Raw genomic sequence first — 18929 nt, forward strand, 5'->3', positions numbered from 1 at the left:
CTTGAACTGAATTGGCCAAATGATCTTCTATACCAAATAACTCACCGCTCCGTAAGGTTTACTCGACTCTGCACTGAACTGAGGCTGTGGCCTGCAACTAATGGGCTCCTGATCTGGCTGCAGTGATAAACTGGCTTTGTGGCTGTGGACTCATTTTTGTGAACTTCATTCCTGAATGTTATTTGCTTACTTTTATTGTGTGTGCAATTTGTTTTCTTTTTCTGCACATTTGGTGTTTGACAGTCTTTTATTTTTAAATGAGTTCTACTGAGTTTGTTTTGTGCTGCCTGTAAGGAGACTGATCTCAAGGTTGTATACAGTATGCACACTTTGATAATAGATGTACTTTGAACTTGTGTAATGCCCTGGTTCACATTTTTACTGTTGTGCGGTAGGTATTTCATTTAACAGATCTGTAAGAGCAGTCTGTTCTGCTTTCAGCCTGTTTGGGTTATTGTTGAAGATAAGGGGTAATGTGGAACGTGTGCCATCCAGTTAGGATGGTGGGACTGGGGGGAGGTTTTTCTAACCCAAGCACTTGAAACCTGCCAAGCTTCCCTTCTGCTTATTTTGCCATATCCCTGCTGGATTAGAAATGTTGAGTCCAGCAGGTCACTCTGATCAGCGATAATTAGAACATCTCAAATTCATCCACCACCTGTCCGAAAGTTTTCGTATGGAAAGCTTTTAAATTTTTCTTTTGGTTAAAGTCGAATGTGCCATCAAATCCCTCGACTTGAAGTTTCAAAGTACCACCTGTACTTGTAAAAAAAAATGTACTGTACAAACAGCTCAAACAAACACATTTCTCATAAATCACGTAGATGTCGTCGAGTGCTATTTTCAGCGTTTCCACCTCTTCCTCGGCATTAATATTTCAGCTTTGCTAGTTTTTAAATCCTATTTAAGTAATACATGAAGACATAGTGAAAAGAAAATATCTGCACTCTCCTGCAAGTTGAACCAGATAATCTTATTTGATTGTAAACACAATTTTTTCACTTCTTCTGTCAATACAATATTTCTGCCCAATCTATTAAAATTGTTAGCAGCATAAATGAGGTAAACCCACACAAGCAGAACTTTAAAGATTTCTTCTTTTTGTAATTGTACAGGATTTTATTAGCCAGTAACATGATTGGTATGAAATGCTGCCCCAACAATTATAAATCAGTTTAACTGGATCACTGGAAAACATTTCCACTATTATTTTTGAATTTCCTATGTTGCAATTGTAGGTACTGGTTCTACACATGCACATCATACCAAACAAATCAAAATGGTATGCTTGGACTCACCTTCTCAACTTTAAACACAATAATTATTCAATTAAAGAACTTTCTTACCGGTGTGAGTTCTCAGGTGTGCTTTTAAATGTGAACTTTTGGTGTATACTTTACAGCAACCTGAAAAAACACACACAAAATCAACGGTTACATGGGTGTTTGAAGGATAGCACAGTTTTAAAATGCTGGTGGATCATTTTGATCCTAATTCAATATGCAACACATCATCTTTTAACACGTAGTATTAATGTTCATTAACAGTGTTACACAAGCTGCATCATTCAAAACAGCTTAAAATCCTGCATAGATTCAGGAGTTGCACTTTATATCACAAATATCACATCAAAGCCAGGTACAATATCAGACATTGTACAGTGTTATGACAAACTCTAACACATAAACCAAGTGGGACTAACAGTCCATGATTAGGGAGTGTCAGATCCTACATGATGTTAGTGGGCTTTTTCTGACATCTTCCTGTATATACTGTATGTCCTTGAGGGCAGATAGGCTGGTGCTGGGAATGCGTCTGGGGTTTTGACTACCTGTAGTAGAGCCTTCCTGTCCACTGCAGTACAATTTCTGTACCATGCAGTGATGCAGCATGTTAGGATGCTCCCTACGGCACATCTGTATGGATGTACATAATCCAGCTCCCTTCAGCCTCCTCAGAAAGTAGAGGCACTGATGAGCTTTCCTGATTGGGTAGAAAGTTTAAAGTAACGTTTATTATCAGAATACATACATGTCACCACATACAATGGTGAGATTCTTTTTCCTGTGGGCACACTCAGCAAATCCATAGAATAGTAACTGTAAACAGGATCAATGGAAGAGCAAGAGCATAAAGACAAAAAACTGTGCAAATGTAAAAATAATTAAATAGCAATAAATAACAAGAGCAGGAAATAACAAGATAAAGAGGGCTTAAAGTGAGATCATTAGTTGTGGGAACGCCTTAAAGAGAATGAGTGTAGCTAGCCCCTTTTGTTCATGAGCCTGATGGTTGAGGGGTAGTAACTGGTCTTGAACCTGGTCCTTCGAGTCTTGAGGCTCATGTAGCTTCTACCTGATGGCAGTTTGGTATAGGCTCCCAAATCCTAAGAACATTTCTACAGGGGCACAATCCTGCCTTGTATGGGAACTGTACTTACCTCAATCGCGGGACTCTGCAGAGAGTGGTGCGGACAGCCCAGCACATCTGTAGAAGTGAACTTCCCACTATTCAGGCCATTTACAAAGACAGGTGTGTAAAAAGGGCCTGAAGGATCATTGGGAACCCACATCACCCCAACCACAAACTGTTCCAGCTGCTACCATTTGGGAAACGGTACCGCAGCATAAAAGCCAGGACCAACAGGCTCCTGAACAGTTTCTTCCACCAGGCCATCAAACTGCTTAATTCATGCTGACACAACTGTATTTCTATGTTATATTGACTATCTTGTTGTACATTCTATTTATTATAAATTATAAATTTCACATTGCACATTTAGACAGAGACGTAACGTAAAGATTTTTACTTCTCATGTATGTGAAAGATGTAAGTTATAAAGTCAATTCAATTCAGTAGTGAGAAAAAAAGCTTGTCCTGGGTGGTGAGGATCTTTGATAATGATTGCTGCTTTTCTATGATGATGCTTCATGTAGATGTGCTCGATGGTTGGGTGGCATTACCCCTGATGTACTGGGCTGAATCCACTACCTTTTGTAGGATTTTCTGCTCAAAGGCATTTGTGTTCCCATACCAGACCACAATGCAGCCAGTCAACACACTTTCCACTACACATCTAGAGAAGTTTGTCAAGGTTTTTGAAGACGTATCAAATTTCTGCAGACTCCCAAGGAAATAGATGTGCTGTTATGCTTTCTTTGCAATTACATTACATGATGGGTCCAGGAAGGTCCTCTAAGACCATGACACCCAGGAATTTAAAGTTACTGACCGTCTCCACCTCTGATCCTCAGATAATTACTGGCTTCCCTCTCCCTCTCAGTTTCTTGGTCTTGCTGACATTGAGTGAGAGGTTGTTGTTACGGCACCACACAACCAAATTTTCAATCTCCCTCCTGTATGTTGATTCATCACCACCCTTGATACGGCCCACAACAGTGGTGTCATCAGCAAACTTGTATATGGTGTTGGAGCTGTACTTCGCCACACAGTGATGGGTGCAATGTGAGTCGAGCAGTGGGCTAAGCAGAAAGCCCTGTGGTACACCTGTGCTGATAGAGATTGTGGAGGGGATGTTTTTGCCAATCTGAACTGACTGGGGTCTGCAGGTGAGGAACTACAGAATCCAATTGCACAATGTATTCTGGGACCATGAGATTTCCAATGGGCAGTTGGCTCTGGGTGAAGGGCAAATTTGTGGTGTTGTGCATCATTTAATGAGAGCTGAAAGACAGCAGCTCTACCAATATGGTCCTCTTTCAGTACCGTACTTACATTCACAATTCCCATAACCAGAAGGCAAGCCTGTGACCAACAAGCTGAGGGCTAACATCTTAGGTAGGCTAAATTAAGTTTTGTTTGTCTGGGAGAACTGCAGGCTAAGAAGTGCTTCAATGTGACCCAAGCACCTACAGAAGTGATGTGGCATCGTGCATGAGGTTGTGTGTCATAGAGCAAGACTGAAGCATAAAACAGTGGAGGACCTTACTCTGCAATGAAGAGCAAGCAGAGGAACAGGGAAAGAGACAGGCGCAGCAGACAGCCAGGAAAATGTGGGGGAGCAAGAAGGCCATAGAGCTGAAGACATGGGTAGCACGTAGCAGGTGGTTGGGGATAAACAATAAGCAAATTCTTGGAAAAGCTTTTGCAAGAAAGTTGATGCCTCAAACTTCCAGTCATAAAACAGGCTAAATCTGCTTCCCCTTAATTCACAGTAAAGCTGAGCTCAACTGTGGTTTTGCTGTGCTTTGGTATAATTCATTCGTGCATTTGCTGATCATGATGGACAAATATACTTTGCATGAGTCATGTCTTTGAAGTCTTTGTCTTCATTACTAATCCTAGGAGCCTCCATTTGCTAGAAAGTCACACACACACACACACACACACACACACACAAATTGTGCAACGCCTCCTATTGCCTTTTGAATCAAGTTCCTTCACATTGTGCACAAAATTGTTGTGTTACATTGGTGATTTCTTGCACACAACTTGCAAAGATTTTCAATTAGAAGTTTCCATTCAGCATTAAATTAAAAAACATGGTATTCTAAGTGAATCTTTACACAAATAACATTAGTTACCTGTTATGAAGAAGTTTGTTTATAATCAACACTTTTGGTTAATAAAGTTCCGCAGTAATTTTATTCTAGATGCAAATAGATTATGTTAGAGCTCACTGAAAAAGGGCTTTAATAATGATGTCTATCATGCTGGTGGCATCCAATATATGTGTCTAACTTTTGTTTTACTTGCTTTAGATGCAGAGAAATGGAGTACAGAAAAGTGGATCTGAGAACATTTGTTTCAAAAGTTATCAGGTCTGATAAAGAAGCATTTCGAAACTTCAGCTTAACAACATTCATCCTCAGTTATGTGCTTGCATTCATTGTTTGCACAATATTTTTTTCTCAGCACAATGGGTGTTTGACAGCCTTCATTTTTTAAAATGAGTTCTTTTGGGTTTCTTTGTATTGTGGCTGCCTGTTAGGAGATGAATCTCGAGGTTGTATAATATATACATACTTTGATAACAAATGTACTTTGAATATTGGGTTTATAAACTGAAAGTTCAATGTGAAGCTTGTACGACAAATTGAACAGCAGCACATTTTAAATTATCATCTACCAGAGGCCTGGATCAATGGTGTAGAGATCGGAAATCAAACTACACTATGACTGTTGTGGAATTTAATCATAATGATCTGGAATTTTAAATAAATAAATGTATAAAATTAATGACACAGAACTATAGGTCTGTCATAACAAGTATCAGCTTTACTAATTTCCTTCACAGATTGACTCCAGATCCACCAATAAAACCTTTAAATGCCCTCTGAAGTGGTCAAGCCAACCACAATTAAGTGATTGCCTTGTCAGCAAGCCATGAAAAGTTCAAAGCAAATGTATTATCAAAGTATATATTTGTCACCATATGAGATTCAATTTCTTACCAGGATTCACACCGAAACATACAAGAAACACAAAAAATCAATGAGCAACAACACGAAAACAAAGATGGGCAAACAACCAATGTGCATAAGACAAAATGAAATTACTAAAAAAGAAAATAATGATAATAGATAATATTGAGAGCATGAGTTGTAGAATCCTCGGAAGTGAGTCCAAAGGTTGTGGAATCAATTCAGTGCTGGGTGAGTGAAGTTGTCCATTCTGGTTCAGGAGCCTGATGGCTGAGGGGGTAATAACTGTTCCTGAACCTGGTGGTGTGAGACCCAAGCTCCTTCCTGATGGTGGCAATGAGAAGAGAGCATGGCCTGGATGCTGGGGGTATGTGATGATAAATGTTGCTTCCTTGTGGAACGAACAAATCCCTCTAAATGTAATGGTGCATGCGATTGAGTCCAATGACTAGAAGTAGGTTATCACTTCACTCTTGTACTGTGGGAAGACAACACTGTTAAAGATGCAGCTTTCAGATGAGGTGATTTCTTATGCCACCAGTTCTCTACAGAACATCAAACTTATTCCAATTCTCACCTTTCAACCAATATGACAAAACCAAATCATCTCATGATAAGTGCTCCTTTATACAAACTTTCATAGTGCTCCTTTATACAGACTCTCATAATTTCTACATCACAACTGTAATACTTCAGTGCCTTGGGATGGTCTGAAACATTTATTCTCTACAAAATCACTAATACTGTAGTCCTTAAACTGATATTTAAAGGTCTGCTTATTTAGATGATTAAGGAAAATTGTGAAAGCTAGTTTTTCTGCAGGCTGAAAGAGAATTAATTGAGTTGATTGTTTCAGGTAGAAACTTCATTACATAAATCAACTGCAATTTCAAGAACAGGTTAAACATGAATTGTTGTAATCAAGGTAATCGCTTGGCATGTGCATTGCAGTAAGATTCCTGCAGTCATCTTGATTTGGAATTGTATTGCTGCTCTAAAGTATAGTCAGCTGGTATGCAAAACAACAGAAGGGGCACAGTGGCTCAGTGTGGGTAAAGCACAACACCAGATTCAGTCTTGTGTTGAGCAGCTGACTGCAGACATGGAGTCTATGGGTACCTACCAATCCTTCGTGTTGCTGGGTTAATGAAAGAAAAAAAAAAACCATAATATTGGCAGCATGATATTTTTTAAATTGCCGTAAGGACTCACCCACATTCTTTAGATTTATTTGATATGTAATCTTGATCATTTCTCATGTAGAATATTAAATAAAAACTGTGCTTTGAAGAATCAAATTTTGATCTCAAGTGGCAGCGATCTGCTGAATCTTACCACAATGCATAGTCAAGTGATTATTTGGATTACAATGAAATCACTAAATTAGCTTGTTTTGAAACTACAACCAAACGTAAATGAATCTCCACCTGGAGTAATCAAGTGGCAAAGATATTGGAGCCAATAGCTCGAGCTCCAGAGACCCCAGCTCAATAGAATGGCATTGAATATTGGTTGCTCAGGTTGAGGCATTTGATATTGCGTTGTTCCCCAAGCTTGGCAATTAGCTTGTAGATATTTAACCACCGGTTGAGATGACGCCTTCATTGTTGGCGTTTCTCTCTGCGAGTGCTCGCATTTATATAGGCCCCAGTCCTGAAGAGGTAGCCAATCAGGACCGAGGCAAGCCAATGAGGCCTTATATAAATGCAAACACTCGCAGAAAGAGACACCAGCAACTGCGCACTGAGGATGTCACCTCGACCGATGACGAAACACCTACAAGCTGACTGCCAGGCTCGGTGAACAGCGCAACATCAAACCCAGTGTCAATGCCGATTTCTGCTCCTGCTTGTATGGATTGTTTAGATTCTCCCTCTTGGTTAGCCCTGGGTGCTTAAACATTCCAACGGCATACAGGCTAGCAGGTTCATTGGCCACTGTAAATCACCTCCAGTTCACAGCTGATCAGTACAATCTGGAAGGGGCTGACGGGAACATTGAGAGGATGAAGCAGGATTAGTGTAAACAGGTTCTTGACGGTCGGTGCAGAGATAAGGACAAAAGGGCTCGCTTCCGTGCTGTATGACCTTGACTGAAGAGGTTCGAATAGGCCCTTGGAAAATTATTTTTACCTTGCTTTATTTGAACAGCCAGACAAGCCAGACACACAGGTGAATTATATTATAACAGATTGTAATCCTAAGAGGCCTCATTATTACAAACTAATCAGGATAATTACCATCTGCAGAGATTTAGAACCAAATTCCATATTAATGAAAGGGATATCATCCCTTGCTACTTTCCCCTTCTTGTAAAAAAGAACCAAAATTAACTTTTGCCATCTAAAGTACAATCCAGTCTTCCACAACAGCTCTCTCCCATTCATCACTAAAGATCTTCTGCCTCTGTTTAATAATGTTCATGTTGTTGAGAATTCAGATGAGGCACAAGTCCCACCTGAGAGTGGGCTAGCTCAAAGTGCATTCAGCGGCTTAATCAACACAACAAAGTCTTTCCACCATCTACAAGACACAAGATGAGTGGGAAGGAATGGTCTCTACTATGTTTTCAGTGATGCTTCTATTAAAAACACATTGTCAAAATATTCATGGCAATGTTGCCAATTAGTAAAGTAACACATGCTATACCAACAACAATATCAAATACCACCCAGTATGGAGTGCAAGTTATACCACCACCAAGTTCACACTGATTTTGACATCCCTTTACACTACAGGCATTTCCAGGTTACAACAGGGTCCAGTTCCTGAGAATTTTACATAAGCCAGAAATTTATTTATTTGCTTATTGGGATGCAGCGCAGAATGGACCCTTCTGGCCCTTCGAGGCATGCCACCAACAACTCCTAATTTAACCCTAGCCAAACCATAGGACAATTTACAGTGACCAATTAAATTTCCAATCAGTATGTGTTTGGACAGTTGGAGGTAACTGGAGCACCTGGAGGAAACCCACGCATCCAAGGGGAGAATGTACAAACTACACACAGGCAGCAGCGGGAATTGACTCCAGATCACCTCAACTGTAAAGCTAACCACGATGGTATCATGCCAATCCAAAAGGTAATTCATAAGGAGTTTCTTTACAAAGAGAATAGATGGGAATTAGTTCTTGGAACCAGATGGAGCAGAGTCACAGAGTAATGCAGCATTGAAGCAGGCTTTGTCTCTTGGGTGATAGGACAATGACACCTAATGTAAACAACGACAAATTTACTATCTTAAAGTTGGGTCTCATCACAGTTGCAAGAATTATATTGCAAAACTGGAAAATACCCAGATGTCCCACTGTGAAGGAATGGACTTAGGAAATGATTAAGATTTCATCATATGAACACATGTTGGTAAGAATTAACAGTGAGGGAAAAGTGCAAGACGCGTGGGATCAATTTTGGTTGTATGTTAATTTAAACTTAAATTAGAACTTCTTTCTGTCTCCAAGTTTTATTTGTTTTCCTGTCATGGGATAGCTGTGTAAATATGCTGTACTGTATCTGCTCTGTGATATGCTGTGCTGCTTTGCAATACAAGAATAGATAATAATAAAAATTTGAATTTAAAAAAAAACAGGCCCTTCAGCCCAATTTGTCCATGCTGACTATAGTGCTCAGTAAACTAATTCCATTTGTGTTTGGCCCGAATACCTCTCTAATCCTAAATGTCTTTTACATTTTATTACTTTATCTGCTCATCCACTTTCTCTGGCAGCTTATTCCATATGCACGCCATCCTCTACATGTAGGAATTGCCCCTTGGGTTCCTTTTAAATCTTTTCTCTCTCATCTTAAACCTATACACTCTAATTGTTAGCCTTACTCCTTGGGTAAAAGACTAATTGAAATTAATGGCACATCTTTGTTTAATGATTACTGACTTGTTCCCAGGATTTGGACACAGATAGAAGGGTTGTTGTAGGTGCCTGCTTGCCTTCCAAGCTGTGCCTTGTTCAATTATTTCAGAAAATGGGTGAAAGTCAACCCAGTGCTTGGTCACGAGTCACAAAGAGGCCAAAGTGGGTTATGTGGCAGATTTCATGTGCTACCGGACTTCTGTGAATGGAGTGGGTGGGATTTTAACAACATACTTACAGTTTCATGGTTACCACAACTGATTCTAGCTTTTTATTCCAGATTATGGTAGCGTATGGTTAGCACAACACCTTACAGTACAGACAACCCAAGTTCAATTCCCGCCACTGCCTGTAAGGAGTTTGTACGTTCTCCCTGTGACCATGTGGGTTTCCTCCAGGTGCTCTGGTTCTCTCCCACAGTCCAAAGACAGACCAGGTGGTAGGTTAATTGGTCATTGTAAATTGTCCCGTGATTAAAATCAGATTAAATTGGGGGATTGTTGGACAGCGTGGTTTAAAGGGCCAGAAGGGTCTCTTCTGCCCAGATCAATCAATGAAAGTTGCTTTAATTATGCAAATTTAAACACCTCAGGGAGGGAGGGAACGTCGACTCAGACTATGAGGCCTGCGTCGCACAGATTGGAAGTCTGTGTGGGGCGCCACTCCTTGCGCAGACACTAGAGCAATGTGTGGTTAAATGCCTTGCTCAAGGACACAAACACAATGCCACAGGTGAGGCTCAAACTAGCGACCTTCAGATCACTAGACGAACACCTTAACCACTTGGCCACGTGCCCAACACACCTCAAGGCAAGATGCATTTGAGGCAAATTCTGATAAATAAAGGAAGGGGATAGAACTGACATGCTAATAGAGTGTAATGAAGTTAAACAGAAAGAAATATATGCTTAGGAAGAAACTTCCTGTAATTATGAGTTGTCCATTTTTGATACACTGAACATACCCGGAAAGTCACAGTGATGAATTCTTCTCTTCTCCAGCTCCGGATTATTCCTCCGGTTGAACTTGACTGGTGAGATGTTCTGCTGTGCAGCTTGCAAGTTAGCTGGGAGGGCATGCGTCGGAGCAGGTGACCCCAACTTGCAGGCAATGGAAGCGGCGTACGACGGAGGTGGGGTCATGGTTTGCAGCAGTTCCGGCTGCCTGTCGGGGCTCCCAGGCTCAGAGTTTGGAGGTGATGGGGGCAGGTACGAGGGCTGCTGTTGGAAGAACTGGGCTGCCATGGCATAGGTACTGGCTGAGATAGAATGGAAGTGCTTCACTACTGTCTGAGGATGCCCAGTGGCTAGGGTGTTCATGCCTGATGCTACTGAGGCACTGGCGAGGTTGCCCATACATGGCGAGTTACCTTGTGTGTGTGGATCATTGCCAGGGATGCTCACCAGGTCTGGGGAGCTCAGCAGCTGGTAAAGCTGACCTTGTTGGGGGTTCGCAGGCAAATGCATTTCGGGAGAGGGCAACTCCTGCTTAATGAAGGCACCACTGATGTCTGTAGACTGTGCGGTGTTAAACACACTGGTGAACTCGGGCAGGGACGGGGTCGTAAGTGTCCTGCTTGCCTGGGTAAAGGCGTTAACGTCTTCTGAATGGGACTGAGCCATGGATGGCCTTTGTGGTTTATAGAGACCAGTGCGTAGGTGAGTGACATCGGGCAGAATCACATTGATGTTGACGCTGTATGGCGACGGCTTTTCGTCCTGGAAGAACTCGTCCACTACTGAGGCACTGTCCCGTCGGAACTTCTTCAACTCAGGGGCGGGCAGTGGCTGGGGGGACAGGTACTTCTCCATCTCACACCGCGTCTGCATGAAATGTAAACAGCCATAATCAATAGAGGGCAAATGTAAAAGAGGGAAGATAAAAGCCACTTACAATATGAGGCAACACAGCAGTGTAGCAATCAGTGCAATTACTTTACAGAGCTAAGATTGGGGCTCAATTCCTACCACCACCTGTAAGGAGTTTGTACGTTATCTCCATGACTGGTGTGGGTTTCTTCCAGGTGCTCTGGTTTCCTCCCACATTCCAAAGACATATAGTTATTTGGTAAGCTGTGGGCATGCTATGTTGGCGCCAGAAGCATGGTGACACTCGCAGGCTGCCCAGCACAATACTCGCTGATTTGATTCAGTGCAAAACAATGTATTATACGGTATGTTCTGATATACATGTGTGTGGCGCGTGGCCAAGTGGTTAGGGCATTGGACTATTGATCTGAAGGTCGTGGGTTCGAGCCTTGACCGAGGCAGCATGTATGTCCTTGAGCAAGGCACTTGACCACACAATGCTCCAGTCTACCCAGCTGAGAATGGGTACCGGCAAAAATGCTGGTGGTTAACCTTGCAATAGACTAGCATCCTATCTTGTACTTTCAATGGCTTCACGCCACGGAAACTGGCATAAGCACCGGCCTGATGGGCCACAAGGCTTGTGACAGACTTTAATCTTTGATATACATGTGACAAATAAAACTAATCTTTCATCTTTAACATGGTCTTACTGAAAAATACCAATACAAAGCAAAAATTGTCACTTCTTATCAGTCATGGCATTGGCAAGGACAGCAACTAATGGTTCAAAATGGTGTTTTTTGAATTGTTGCGATCTTGATGGTGAAAAACTTTTGGAAAGCTCTATAGAGCTATTAAAATGATAAATGCATGTCACAAACATTTCATTCCCCAGGCAATTAATCTGATCAACCATTCTAGTTAACCTCCATTACCCCCCTCTATATATTACTTCAGTCACTGCATTGTAAACACTTTAAAACTTTTTTATAATGCTGTTTACATTGTAAATACATGCTGGTACTTATGTATTGATGCACATTTATTCCATAACCATACTTCTAATTTCATTTTTTACATAATTCTTTATAATTGTTGAATGTCGTAATATTGTTTTTTCTGTTGCACAGTAGTGCCAAACCAGTAGTGGGAAGCAATTATTCCCCATGTTAGATGTAATACCAATCCATGTGGCCTGCCTTATCCTGGATGCTGTTGAACAATATTGTTGGGCCAGCACTCAACTAGGCAAATAGAAAGTGTTCCTTCTAAAGCATGGCATTTACCTTGTATAGGAAGGGCCCAAAGTATTGTTGAAGATCCTTGTTGCTTATGTCACAATCTCTTTGATACATTACCATCAGGAAGGTGTTACAGGAGCATCAGTACCAGGACTGGGTAACAACTTCTTCCCAGTCTGCGAGACTAATGAATACCCAGCCACCACTGAGATCTTTTCAATAGGATGGAGAGCTGTTTACTGTACCATTTACTGTTTATCTGTGCTGTACTCTGCACGTGCATTTTGAATTATATTTTATTATTACTTGTGGTAATATTTTGTTTTATGTGCTGTGTGTGATACATGTATTGTGGCTGTGTCATATTCCGGAGGAACATTGTTCCGTTTGGTTGTAAATGTCTACAGTTAGATGACAATAAACTTGAACCTGAACTTGATAGACTGAAACATCCACGGCAAATCAGAACCAAGGCAGCCACCGCAGAATTCTTTGTCCCCAAGCTGCTTTTGTAACCCTTGCAGTTAATACGTCTGTTCTGCTTAAGTCTCAGTTCGGTGGATGATTGAGCAATGGCAATGGAAGATCAAAGGCCATTGGTAAAATGTTAGCTGCTGTTCACCACTACCCGGCCAATGTGCAGGGAACTAGCACATGTCGGCCTCCAGTATTTCATCCTGTGCCACAAAACCATGAAACACTTTGACTTGGACAATTCAAAACAAACTAACTCCCACCCACTAATTTGATTCCATACATACACAATCCTGGAGGAAATGAGCAGGTCAGGCAGCATCTATGGAGGGAAATGCACCATTAAGCTTTCAGGCCAAGACCCTACACAAATGCTGCTTGACCTGCTAAGTTCCTCCAGTACTGCATATGTGTTGATTCAGATTTTCGGCATCTGCAGTCTCTCTTGTGTCCCTACTGATCTGAAAGTGAATTTCTCACTCTTCTGAAAATTGTTGAATTAGTTTCTCCATCTACATTTACACACCTCTCTTTAAGCTACAAAAATCTTCTAAAAGTTTGTTGTTCTCTGTTGCTGACTCAGTACACTGCAAGCAACTTGATTTTCGTACACTGCAAGCAACTTGATTTTTGTACTAAACGGACTATTAAATCAATTCTCCCTTTATCAATCCTTTTATTAATTTTAAAAAGTACATATATACAAATGAGGATTTTCTCAGATATCTATATTGATAACAATACATATAAAAGGTAACATAAATATTATCAAGATCATACATCGTATTAATCTAATAGTATATAATAAAAAATCAGATAATCAAATCTCTTATCATTTCATAAAAAGAAAAAAGACAAAGAAACTTTTATTTTATATATAAAAAACCACTATTCTCTATAAACAAAAACAAAAAATAATTTTAAAAAAAGAAAAAGGGAAAAAAAAAAGAGGGACTGGGCAGCCCATATTGAGAGTAAAAGCAAGAAAAAAAGAAAAACTTTCTGATCAAATCCAAAGTTTCGAGAAAGTAACTGGAAGAGCAAAAAATCAAGCCATATGAAAATATTGAATAAAAGGTCGCCAGGTTTCTTCAAATTTAAAGGATGTATCAAATGTCCAACTTCTTAATTTCTCTAAACTTAGACAGAACATAATGGAGGAAAGCCAATTAAAAAAAAACAGTAGGTGGACTAGAGTCCTTCCATTTAAGCAAAATGGCTCTCCTAGCCAATAAAGTTGTAAAAGCTATCATCCGTTGAGTGGAAACAGGAACATATCCTGCTTCCGGTGGAATGATCCCAAAAATTGCTGTAAATAAATTCGGTGTAGGTCCAAATTCGAAACTTTTGATAAAGTTTTAATGACTTCTTTCCAAAAATTATCTATCTTGATACAAGACCAAAACATATGAGTTAAATCAGCCACCTTAATATTACATCTGTGGCAAATAGGATTAATATTGGGAAAAACATGGGCTAATTTATCCTTTGACATATGTGCCCAATGTACTATCTTGAACTACCTTGAAATCAATTCTCTGAAAGTAAAATAAAAACAGTGCTAAAGGACAGGCACTAAAGGTAAAAAGAAATACCTAATTCTTTTGTGCATCTCCTGGAATCAAAAGCCTGTGGTTTCACACCCTGCTCAAGGAACAAGCATAGAATGCCTGGTTAATGCTCTGTGGGAACTTCCCACACATGACTGCCACCTTTTCAACATTACCAACACCAACTATGTTCTCAATGTATTCAAAATGAGGCACACCAAAAGACACATGATAGGTCCTAAAGAAATGAAATCTTTTCCTTTCCAATCAAAAGGAGAAAAGTGATTCTCAATATCAACCCTTTTCTAATTAGGTGAACGAATGTAACAGACTTCAACAGATCTATGCCTTGCTTATTTTCAACTGCCATCCAGAAAATTACTATTGGCACAAAAATATGATCAAATTGCTTATGAGATACCTGGCCAGACTTTTCAATGATCTTGCACCCATGGTATTCCTGTGTTATGGGCTTATACAAGATGATCTACTCTGTTTAAGTTTGAGAACTTTAGTCCAAAGATTAGATGACTTACAGATGACTGTCTGTTAAACATGGATTACCAGACACTTCGAAGCACTAACCTATCAAATCCAGGGTGTTATTTAGCTTAAAATGGAAACAAATAGATCCATGTATGAAAATCCCAAAATTGCAAGCCCCAATTCTCAGGTAAGCCATCCTGGAGGTATACCAGCCAAAGACCACACGTGATGCAGAACAGAACCATCATGGTGAATGGACTTCTGATAACATGGAGCCATATTGGACAACTGTTATAAGTAGCTCTCCAGATTATTTAGAATAAGATTCAGATTGGAATGCATTTTTTTAAACTGGGCATTTTACAGAAATGAGTCCCTCATAGGAACTGTGGTATAGATTCCTCTGGTCAGAATATTACATAATCTTGGAATTCATATAGTGGCTATTCTGGATTTTTTTTTAGAAATTATGAAACACATATAAAATCATAGAGTTTTGACCATGTGATGTATATTTAGAATGAATGATTTTGGATCTGGAGTCACCCTCAATACAATAACCCCTGATATATTCAAATGACAATCCCTTCAAGCTAAAATAACACAATTCCTTCAAAGCGGGTGTAATTTGATATAATTAAATGTGTGCTGTATAAATGGACAGGATATGTCTCTTAAATGCCAACACCCTTGAACATTTCCACCCCATTAACACCTCAAGTGAATGAATTCAAGTAGGTTTGATCCTGTTTGCAAAATATAAGCACGCTTTAATGAAAACACTCTACCCTATGTGACACTATATTCAATATTAGATAACAGGATTTTATACACTACAATCTGAAGAGTGACAGTTGAGGATTAAAAGTTGTTTATGTGGCACTAGTGAAAATTATATTACTCTCTAAAATCAAGGCACATTGCAAATTTACAGAGACTGAGCATCAGCATTCACAAATAACGTTTGAAATTGTAGCATCGTTAGTTAGGAGGCTGTACTGCAGATCTCCAATACCCTCGAATGTGCACGATACAAGCCAAACTCATTCAAGCTACCTCATCATGATTTTTCAATAGTTCTTTAGAATTTATTGTTAAAACTTCGATTTTTTTTTTAACATGATAACCACTTCCTGAGGCACAATGAGAGAAAAGCTATTCCTTAGTAGTTCAAATTAAATTAATATTGCTATTCTGCTGGAGAAATTATTCTAATCTGTGGCCAGCACTCCAGCCAACATTCAACTATCTGCGGGCAACACGCTAAAGCACATTTAGCATTAATGATCACAGATAATTTCCTCTTCTAATCAATGTAGAAAGTACATAGTTCAACTTGCTTCAACAAGATTCAAAGGTTATATAAAAGGTAAGATGGGCTGTTGTGTGTGGAATAAATCCAAGCTTCATCTATCTGTTCCTCTTAGTTTACATATGAAACTTCTCAAAGATTAATTAACAGAAAAGAAATTTGGAAATATTACGTGTTAGGATTACTCACCTCCCTAACCTTTCCCCATAAAGTACAACTGAGATAAAGTGTCTAATGTCAGCTTCTGCAAACAATTCTGATTGGAGAATAAAGTTTATCTCTCCACATGCAGATACTTAAGCATGCAATGAACTAAATTTTATATGTCATTGCAGATAAAGTTAATGTTTAATGAAGCTGATACAGTTGCAGGAACAAAAACAATGAACAAATAACTTAAAAAAAGATGAATGTGCTAATGGTTTGAAAATCTATGGGTCACAAGGAAATATTTGGCTGAAGTTCACAAGTTTCAAAAGTGTATTTTATATCATAGAATCAGAGTCGCTTGCCTTATTGTCCACATTGGCTTTCTTTTTGTTTTTAAATAACTGAAAATTTGAACAGAATTATGGCTTGCTCAATGTCTTTTGCTCTCAGGTATATTGTACAACATCTGGAATGAGACCAAAAGAGCAAGCGTAAGAATATCAGAGAGAATGGGTATAAAGTTCAAGTTTAATTGTCAATCAACCATATACACAAATACAGCCAAACAAAACAGCATTCCTCTGAGGTCAATGTGCAAAACACAGTACCAACAGTCACAGCACATGCAACACATATAATTATAATAGCAGAAAATTATAGTTACAAAAAATGTTAAAAATTAATGATATAGCTCAAGTCCCCAAGTGTCATGGCCTGTAGATTGATAGTGTATGGATGTTGTCCTGAAGCCACGTTTCTGCAAGAACAGCCCACAGCAGTTCCTCATATCATGCAGTGCAGTTGTAGACAAAGGCCATCCAACTTGTCTCCCATCAAGCGAACACTGGAGAGCAGTGCTGAGAGGAGTTGACAGCCTCCAATCCAGTGAAGAAAACATTTATGCACAGCTAGATCTGGTGTCTCCATCCTCGGCAGCTGCAGCAGGCGACCCCAAGGCATGAATGAGGGCCAGGTCTTTGGCACAACCAAGGCTATGCAGCTTCTCTCCCTTCAGTCTCACCAATGAACCACAGAATCGGACTCACAGTATACCAATATCCAACTGGGTCTTGCGATCACAACAAAAATGTCTCACACCATCTGTTGGATCACACACGACCATTGATGCCTTTTTCACTGGTGGCTGAAGAAGGCTGCAAAATGGTGCACAATAAGTCCAGCTCGTCTGCTGTCGAGCAACTTGCTAGTGGGGTGGTGTTCTTAATATCCAGCAGTGTCTTGCAATCATGAAAAAGACATAAAGGATGAACAATTGCACCTTTGGTTGGACCCAGAGAGAACGCTACATCCAAGCTCGCAATCATCTTACCAGAAGTAGTTGAGATTTGGGAACACTATGTTTACAACAATTTCTCCAATTTTGACAAATTCAAAATCAAAAATACTGCAGACATTTGAAACCTGAAATAACAATCTGAACTGCCAGAAATACTCAACAGGTCAGGAAGCCCCTGAGTAGAGAGAAACAGAGTTAATGTTTTAGGTCAATAGCCCTTCATCAGTGCTTGACTAAATTCAAAGTTGTTGAAGTATTTTACAGATGATATTAGGAAATCAGAAACATATGTCAATGCAAGGAGCATTCGTAATAAGGTGGATGAATTGAAAGTGCAGATTGTTATTAATGATTATGATATAGTTGGAATCACAGAGACATGGCTCCAGGGTGACCAGGGATGGGAGCTCAACGTTCAGGGATATTCAATATTCAGGAGGGATATTGAATTCAGGATGTATTTGTGTATATGGTTGAATGACATGAAGGAAGGGGAGGTGGGGTGGCGTTGCTGGTCAAAGAAGAGATTAACACAATAGAAAGGAAGGACATAAGCCGGGAAGATGTGGAATCGATATGGGTAGAGCTGCGTAACACTAAGGGGCAGAAGACGCTGGTGGGAGTTGTGTACAGGCCACCTAACAGTAGTAGTGAGGTCGGAGATGGTATTAAACAGGAAATTAGAAATGTGTGCAATAAGGAACAGCAGTTATAATGGGTGACTTCAATCTACATGTAGATTGGGTGAACCAAATTGGTAAAGGTGCTGAGGAAGAGGATTTCTTGGAATGTATGCGGGATGGTTTTTTGAACCAACATGTCGAGGAACCGACTAGAGAGCAGGCTATTCTGGACTGGGTTTTGAGCAATGAGGAAGGGTTAATTAGCAATCTTGTCGTGAGAGGCCCCTTGGGTAAGAGTGACCATAATATGGTGGAATTCTTCATTAAGATGGAGAGTGACATAGTTAATTCAGAAACAAAGGTTCTGAACTTAAAGGGGGGTAACTTTGAAGGTATGAGACGTGAATTAGCTAAGATAGACTGGCAAATGACACTTAAAGGATTGACGGTGGATATGCAATGGCAAGCATTTAAAGGTTGCATGGATGAACTACAACAATTGTTCATCCCAGTTTGGCAAAAGAATAAATCAAGGAAGGTAGTGCACCCGTGGCTGACAAGAGAAATTAGGGATAGTATCAATTCCAAAGAAGCAGCATACAAATTAGCCAGAGAAAGTGGCTCACCTGAGGACTGGGAGAAATTCAGAGTTCAGCAGAGGAGGACAAAGGGCTTAATTAGGAAGGGGAAAAAAGATTATGAGAGAAAACTGGCAGGCAACATAAAAACGG

At 39.9% G+C, this 18929-nt stretch overlaps 1 protein-coding gene across 2 annotated transcripts in view; it reads right to left on the bottom strand.

Annotated features, from left to right (window-relative positions):
• The window catches only part of klf5a (Kruppel like factor 5a), an 80862-nt gene that overhangs the window by 41630 nt on the left and 20303 nt on the right, over window positions 1-18929 (bottom strand). For both annotated transcript variants that reach the window (XM_072258793.1, XM_072258792.1), the window contains exons 2-3: window positions 10219-11077; window positions 1347-1406 (exon numbers count right to left, since the gene is read on the bottom strand). In XM_072258793.1, the coding sequence (XP_072114894.1) occupies window positions 1347-1406; window positions 10219-11077 (919 nt within the window). The remainder of the gene's footprint in view (window positions 1-1346; window positions 1407-10218; window positions 11078-18929) is intronic.

This window comes from Mobula birostris, chromosome 5 (assembly GCF_030028105.1).
Source record: "Mobula birostris isolate sMobBir1 chromosome 5, sMobBir1.hap1, whole genome shotgun sequence".
In the NCBI taxonomy this organism is placed as follows: domain Eukaryota; kingdom Metazoa; phylum Chordata; class Chondrichthyes; order Myliobatiformes; family Myliobatidae; genus Mobula; species Mobula birostris.